Here is an 8,254-nt window from a genome sequence, read left to right as displayed (position 1 = left end):
ATGGAACTCAATCATATATATATATAGAAATGTCTGAAATGTTCTAACACCCGTTTAAAAAAAATTTGAATGTTATTGTAATATTTTAATTTAAGGAAATATGAAAACATGTGAGTTTAGTAAACCTGTGACAAATGTTGGTCTATCATCTGATTCCATTTCCTTTGTGGTTATATTTGGATTACGATATTATGGCTCTATTATTGTTGATTCTGAAGATCTGTTTAAGTGCTTATGCAGTGAGCAGTGATTATCATAAGAGTCAGAAGAGCATCAGCACACAGTATATAATGTAATATTGTATTATAGTGGAAATACTTGCTGTTTTACCTTGATTAAGGAAGTTAATGGCCTTCATGCAGGCATATTCCTCATTGCTGACCTTCAGCTGATGAAACTTACGGAACAGATAGATCAGCTTCTCCATCACCTCCATCCCATCCTCACTGAAACTACACATATGGAACTCAATCATATAATTATATATAGAAATGTCTGAAATGTTCTAACACCCGTTTAAAAAAAATATGAATGTTATTGTAATATTTTAATTTAAGGAAATATGAAAACATGTGAGTTTAGTAAACCTGTGACAAATGTTGGTCTATCATCTGATTCCATTTCCTTTGTGGTTATATTTGTGTACATCCTCTTAGCCATTAAACCAGAGTTTATGAGATTAATTTGTTACTAATCAGATAATAAGAATATGTTTGAGTGGGAGACCACATGAATTGAGTAATAATAGAAATAAAATAAGAATTAAAGCAATAAAGCACAGCATGAGGTGTGTCTTGGTGCTAAATTACTCCATAAAGTCATCACTAAAGAGTGAACTCATGCCTCGACGTACCAGCACCATTCAGTCTAAGTGCTTTTCTCAGCCTTTGTGGCTCTATTCTAAACTGATCGGTCTCTACGTTTATCTGCTGCTCTCCTCTAATTACTCTAGACTCTTTTAAATCCCTCCCTAATGGTAGGTCATGATCTTCAGTGTAAACCTGCACAGTAAACGGGAATGTTTCACTACCTCAGACCGGCATTTCCGCCCAGCATGCAACAGTAAATCTACCCAGGAGATCAAGAAGAGATGGTTCAGAGGTCAGGTGATTGCGGACTAATTTACACACACCACAAACACTCCCCTCCTCCATGCCAGCACTAGTATTTCACTCGTCAGGCTACAGGTATATTAATCATGGCTCTAGAAATGTGCACGAGGGCCTGGAATTAGACCAAAATGCAAATCTAAACACATCTATAATGTTACAAAAGATTTCTAAGTAAAAAAAAAATGTATATAAGTTTCAACTAAAATATTAAGCTGCACAACTGGTTTCAACATTGATAATGGTAACAAATGTCTCTTGAGCAGCAAATCGGCATATTAGAATGATTTCTGAAGGATCACGTGACACTGAAGACTGGAGTAATGATGCTGAAAATTCAGCTTTGATCACAGGAATACATTAAATTTTAAAATACATTCAAATAGAAAAAAGGTATTTAAAATTATAATATTTTTTCATTCGTTTTTTTTATCAAATAAATGCAGCCTTCAGAGCAGCATCAGAGACTTCTTTCAAACACACACACAAAAAATCTATAAATAATACAACAATTAAATAAAAAGAATCTAAATTAAACACTCATTTTACACAAAAATTGCAAATATATATTATATACATTTTAATTCATCCTTTCACTCAGATTGTTATACTGATCAAGCTAATCTGTTAAAAAACTGAAAAAAATTCATAATACTATTTTACTGTTTTTGATCAAGTAAATGCAGCCTTAGTGAGCATTAGAGACTTATCTTTTAAAAACACACAAAAAATCTATAAATAATACAACAATTAAATTAAAAAATCAAATTAAAAGGGTCATATGATGCGATTGAAATTTTTCCTTTCTCTTTGGAGTGTTACAAGCTCTTGGTGCATAAAGAAGATCTGTAAAGTTGCAAAGACTAAAGTCTCAAATCCAAAGAGATATTCTTTATAAAAGTAAAGAGTCAGCCACGCCTACCTAAAATGGCTCGTTCTAACACGCCCCCACATGTCTACGTCACTATGTGGGAAGATTTGCATAACGCCGCCCAAATGTTCACGCAAAGAGAGAAGGCGTAACTTTATTGTTGCTGCCACCGCCGCCATGTTGTGGAGACGCTGTGTGTTTCGTTGTGAAAGCGAAACTACTTTGTTTGGCCTTCCAAAAGAGGACACGACTAGAAATCAGTGGTTAAGTTGTATTTACAACACTTTTCCAAAACAGTTCAACCCAAATATTCAGATGTGTGCAGCAAATTTTACAGAGGAAGAGGACTGCTTCCTGATCCTGGAAGAGTAGCCTACAATGCCGGTGTTCTGACAAATAATGCTGACTCACAGCCTGTAAGTACGCTTTCAAGACGGTATAAGTCATTATAATCAGTAATTATGTCCCCACTGGATGCAACAAATGCCTCGTTTATAATGGGTTTTAATGTTTTTGTCTCGTCGCTCCGGCTGGACAGGGCATCATCACAATGTGGTGAGGGGTGTAACATTTCCGTCACACGCTTGAGGTATTCGTCCAATCACAATGCACTGGATAGCTGGCCAATCATAGCACACCTCGCTTTTCAGACCGATGAGCTTTGTAAAAATCGATGTGTTTCAGAAAGACAGGGCATAGAGGAGAAACAATAATGTACAGTATGTGGAAAATAATGGGTTTTTTTTACCTTAAACCGCATAAACACATTGCATTACACCAAATACACAAATAATGTTCTTTTTAGCAATATCATATGACCCCTTTAATTGCACTTTTTTTACACATTATATAATGTATATTTGCAAATATACATTATATAACATTTAATTCATCCTTTCACTTAGATTGTTGTACTGATTAAGATAATCTGAAAAAAAAAAAAAACCTGAAAAAATCTGACAAATGCAGCAGTTCATTTCAAAAGGTTTATTACAAACATAAAAGCAACAAATCTTTTGAGGAGAGAGAGAGACATAACACGTCTGCTTTACTCTGCCTTTCTCCCACATACACACACAGTGGTCTCCACCTCCGTACAGAGATGCCTGAGAGTACCTGAAGCATGGAGAACAGTCTAACTACCGTGATTTAGCACTATTAGGGATCACAACAAGCCCTACATGCACAGAAGAGCAGGAAGGAGATATTTCTCAGGCCCAGATTTTTATTAGCGATTTCCGATGAATCACTGTATTGGTTCTTATTAATGATCCAAACTGATCAGCTACATGTTTGAAAATCATAGACGAGCGAATAAAAGGTGTGTGACATAAGCTGTACATTCCTCACCTCTGCAGCTCGTCGTCTGATGGGGTGTATTTGTCGGTGACGTTGGCGAGGTCACCCAGCACCTGGGCGCTGTAGACCGTCAGGCAGGCCAGCAGGATGAGCTCCTGCCAGGTGGCGCTCAGGAGCCGCGTGTAGTCCTCGATGGACAGCTCACAGAAGAAAGGAAGCTTCTTGATCCAGGAGATCTGTCTGAAGAGAAGTTCATCCGCCAGCCGACACAATAGCGCAAACAGCTCCACCTGAGTGACCCGATACCTGTGCAAAAGAGAAAAGATCATTACGTAAGGATTTGAGAATGTAAATACTTGTAAAATGATTGACAGTGTTGTTTACCCATCCTCAATGAGCATGGGTGTGCCCAGTGGGGCCAGTTCCTCTGCTGCCACCAGCTGGCTAATGAGGGTATGACTCTGGGGGTACAGACTCCGCGGCTGGGTGGCGTATCCAAACAGGTGAGGCAGGAACTGGTAGTGCTGGGCCATTGCATTTCCAATGTACTGTTCCCTCAAAGCAGCGGTGTAGCCATTCAGCTCCACAGAGTGACTTTGTCAGAAAGAAATGGAAAGGAAGTGGAAGACGAAAAGAAAATAGGTTACAATACATTGTACTTTTGTGCAGAACATTTTATTTAATGCATCTAAGGCAAAATAATCCTGTTTTTCGATTCATGTTCATTGTAGCTAAAGCCTGTAATCTAAATTTGTAATCTAATATGTAATCTAAATGTAATCTAAAATCTAAATGTAATCTGATCTGTAAATTTGTCCTTATTCCCACAAACTGCTGTTTTTGCAGCGGAGAAGGGAATACTCACTTGGATGAAAGTGTGGTTACAGGCGATGGCTGATTCCCATCGGAGACGCCGTTGCCAGGGGAACTGTGGTCACTGTCGCCGTTGTTTCCCCAAGTGTGTTCTGGAATGTTGGCATCATCCTTAAACTCCTGTCCAGACATAATCCGCTCGATCTCCTCATCGGAAATCTACGCAGAGAGATTTTTGATCAAAACTGTGCAAAACATAGTACTGAATGAGCCATTCATAAAGAGTAAAGATGCAATCAGATTTAGCTTTGTTCAGTTTTGCCGATGAGATTATTGAAATATGAATCCATAGTTTTGTGGGAGGGAGACAGATTTCCTTGTGTAAATTTCGCAGCCGTTTTAGGGTGGTACCATGGATTTGCTCATTTTTGAAGTGTGCAAAATATTTAGTAAGACTTGCGGTCTCATTTACCGGAATATTGCATAGATTCAATAGGAACACGATGGGGATTTTTGAGAAGTATTTTTTCAACTTTGCCACGTTGACCAACAGAAAGCTGCTTGGTTTGAAAGTGACTTCAGTTGTGCTTCATACATCACTATACTATTAAAAATAGACAATGGACGTTTTTGCCCTCAATGTAACCGCACCTTAAAGGGATAGTTCTCTTGTCATCATTGACACCCTCAAGTTTTTCCAAACCTGTATGAGTTTCTTTCTTCGGCTGAACACAAAAGAAGATATTTTAAAGAATTCTGGTAACCAAACCGTTGCCGGTAGACATTTAATTGCTTACTATGGACAAAAATACTAAGGCTACCGTCAGCTTCAAAATATTTTATTTTGTGCTCAACAGAAGAAAGAAACTCGTACAGGTTTGGAACAAGTGGAAAGCGAGTAAATGATGACAGAGTTCTAATTTTTTGGGTGAACTATCCCTTTAAGAATGTGAAAGAGTTTGTCGATTCCATCCTGTAGTCAATATAGACCATAAGACAGGTGCAGCCGCAGAAAGACATTTTGTATGAATTGCGTACAAAGCGTGATTCCATCAGCCTTATTTTCGCTCTTCATATAAATATGACAGAAAGAGACAAACCAGGATTTAAGTCAAGGCCGTGCACTAAAAAGTCCTTTTTCAATACAGTTGATGGGTTCAAGCCATCTTTAACAGTGCTTTATTGTGTGTTCCAGAGGCAATTAGGCTGAGTCAATAAGATGGCAGTCTCTAGTGCTGGGATCAGGTGCAAACAAAAGCACTATATGGACCAACAAAGCTAAATATTTATACCCGCTTTGTCCTGTCAAACACAGTGCAATAAATATGGCTCACCAGGGTTAATGCTTCAATATTGCTCACCAAATGTACTTAATAGGACCTTAAGTCTAATAGTCTCAGCATGATGAGGCAAAGTTACATTTAACATCTATAAAAACACAAACCTTCATTTCAAAGGCCATGTTTTGGATTATTAGGCATGTCGAGGGTCACAAAACAACATATTTCCTCATTTGAGAATTAAATACATTCGCCTAACGCTGCTATTCACGCAAATGCAGAAAAGCAGCTAAACACAATGATTTTATGAGGTCAGCTGGAAATGAATGCGAAGAATGACAAGGCAATCCATTCACCGGTGCTCTGGCCTTGACAACAGCGACTCCTCTAATGAAATTAACATCTTTAAATTACACTGAGGTCACAAGGCCATTTATAAGCACGTTGGGCTATTTATCCCAAAACTCTATTCCGCTCGTCTTCATTTGCCCCAAAACGAATCAGCCCTATTTCCTCCATTCACGACTGGATATACACTCTTAAAAATAAAGGTGCTTCAAAAGGTTCTTCAAGCGATGCCATTCTGTCAAAGGTTCTTTAAAGAACCATCTCTTTCTTGTGTTTTTGTAATCTGAAGAACCTTCTTTCGCCACAAAGAACCTTTTGTCAAACAGAAAGGCTCTTCAGATGTTAAAGGTTCTTTATGGAACCATTTAGACAAAAAGGTTCTTCTATGGCATCGTGAAGCACCTTTATTTTTAAGAGTGTAGGGCATGAACGCAAACAGTGCGGCTGCAGTGGACACGAGAGATATTAAAGACCGATGAGAAGCTTGAGATAAATGGCGGAGCAATTAATTTGTGACTTTTAAAAAGTCCTAATGAAGAGAAATATAAGTATAGACGAGCGGTAAAGAACAGAGATCAGGGCAGGGCATCGCATTGCATTAGACAGGAGAAGTCGATTTTGTTTTGTAAGAAAAGTATTGGTGTGATGAAAGCGAATGAGGGGTTATGGGTACCTGTACAGGACCGATGCTTTTATTCCTGCCTCCCGGCATGCCATCTTCTCTGATTGCTGAAAAACACAAAACCAAATAATGAGCTGAATGTCCATTCAAAAAGAATTTTACCTTCGAGATGAGACATTCTGAAATGCTTCACCTCTTTTCAGCATTCAGATGGAAATTACAGATAAATTAGGCTACTTTGTATATGCCGATTTAAATGTTAACCGCTGAAGAAAAAACAAAAACAAAAAAAAAAACAATTACGGCATGCTTTCAATGATACGAAAACGTTGGGGAAGAAATGCAGACGTTAAAAAAGAATCTAAGCTGAAAGTGGATTGGAAATGTTGCTCGATAATTCATACTTTGACAACGTTCTTTGGCCAGAACATTCATTCTTTGCTATGTATTGATGAGTAACCTATTATGTGAGTTTTCTAGCATCAATGTTTTGAGTCTAAAAATCTTTAGATTTGTTCACAAATAAGGCTTGTTGCTTAGTGAACCTTAACTGTGGTAAAATCACTGGAAAGTGCCGTTTCAGATTGGCTTTTGCTTTTATAAACTGGCAACAACAGATTTAAAAGATGTAATATTTAATGCATAATAAATATAGCTTATTAATACGCATAATTTAGTTGATTAATGTTAAATTTTTAAATGTGGCTCATCTAATGAGATTAAACCTCTTAAATGTGTTATAATTGTATTTAAAACAAACCAAAAGTGTGCTTAATTAAAGTCTTCTTTTTACTGTATTTGTGGATAATATAATATTAGTTAAACAAAAGGCCACTTAAGTGTACTTAGAGAGAGACACTTTCACGACTATACTTCTTAACACACTTTGAAAAGTGCACTTTATAATAATGCTAAATTAAAAGTTTTACCTAAAGTACATTTTAAATGATTTAGTTGTAATAATTTGTCATGCTTTAAAGATATATTAAAAGATAATATAGTAAAGCACATGTAAATACTTTTACATTTAGAATTAATATATTTGAATGAACTTCATCATTAGAAATATGTATTTACAAATATAATTAAATACATGACATACCAGTTTCAATAGAAATGGCAGTTAAGTATATTTTAGTTGACCATAAATGAAGCATATCCGGCAGTACTTTAACCATATTTCAAAGACATTTATTATAAACAAGTTCATACTTAAGTAGGTCAAAAATGGTTTTGCTAGTTGCATTTAATATAGATTTAAAACACTAAATTTTATTTGAATTGCAATTAACATGCACTTGTCCAAAAACACATTCAGTTCACATATTATATAGTATATTATTTCTGTTAAAAGTCCAAAACAGTAAAAGATGAAATGATCTGTGACTGTCGTTATCTATAATGTGTGTGCTTTTTTTTTTTCTTCAGAGATGTACTGTTTCTAAATTACAAGCACATTGTGAGCTTGGCCCTTGTGTATTATTGGTATGTTCACTAGAGGGCAGTGGTGATTGTTTTAATGTATTTTCCACCAATTGTAGTTGTTTCCAAACTACCTATAAGCGCCAAAACAGGATCCTTGACCAGATGGGTGGGTGCCATGGTAACGGTGAATTGCATGGCCGTGAGAGGAATGTGCTTGCTCACCACGGCTGTGGCGTCACGGCTGACTTGGCGAAGAACGGGTTCAAACCAAGAACAGCGGAAACACTAACCCTCCCTTCCTCCTCCCCTGCTTCCCTCTGTCCCGCTCACCCACTGTCGGGACTATGAGATCAGCTAACACTGAAGACAGGCCCCTGTCTGCCGCCTAATGAAACTGTACAATCAACACCGCTGCACCTTCACAAGACCAAATAAACCCCACGGAGGAGAGACAGAGGCTGAGAAAGAAACATTCTATTGAACCGAT

General features: G+C 37.3%; 1 protein-coding gene across 1 annotated transcript; it reads right to left on the bottom strand.

The window, feature by feature from the left end:
- Window positions 1–2,864: 2,864 nt before the first annotated feature.
- Window positions 2,865–7,944, bottom strand: LOC107570010 (nuclear receptor subfamily 6 group A member 1-A-like). Its single transcript, XM_016256206.1, has 7 exons — window positions 7,899–7,944; window positions 6,394–6,449; window positions 4,145–4,311; window positions 3,664–3,873; window positions 3,331–3,585; window positions 3,020–3,096; window positions 2,865–2,908 (listed from the first exon to the last, which is right to left on the bottom strand). The coding sequence occupies exons 1-7, from the start codon at window positions 7,942–7,944 to the stop codon at window positions 2,865–2,867; spliced, it is 855 nt and encodes a 284-aa protein (XP_016111692.1).
- Window positions 7,945–8,254: the final 310 nt, after the last annotated feature.

This window comes from Sinocyclocheilus grahami, unplaced genomic scaffold (assembly GCF_001515645.1).
Source record: "Sinocyclocheilus grahami isolate Dianchi unplaced genomic scaffold, SAMN03320097.WGS_v1.1 scaffold1403.1, whole genome shotgun sequence".
Taxonomy (NCBI): domain Eukaryota; kingdom Metazoa; phylum Chordata; class Actinopteri; order Cypriniformes; family Cyprinidae; genus Sinocyclocheilus; species Sinocyclocheilus grahami.
Note: the sequence above shows the minus strand (reverse complement) of the source record. Positions and strands in the feature narration are given on the sequence as shown.

What these genes read in the sequence shown, in the direction of transcription:
- LOC107570010 (XM_016256206.1), bottom strand. Translation starts at nt 7,944, where the DNA reads ATGGCACCCACCCATCTGGTCAAGGATCCTGTTTTGGCGCTTATAG. An exon ending in TCCTGTTTTGGCGCTTATAG is followed by an intron (nt 6,450 to 7,898) that starts GTAGTTTGGAAA and finishes TGTGTTTTTCAG; the next exon opens with CAATCAGAGAAGATGGCATG. An exon ending in GTAACCACACTTTCATCCAA is followed by an intron (nt 3,874 to 4,144) that starts GTGAGTATTCCC and finishes TTTCTGACAAAG; the next exon opens with TCACTCTGTGGAGCTGAATG.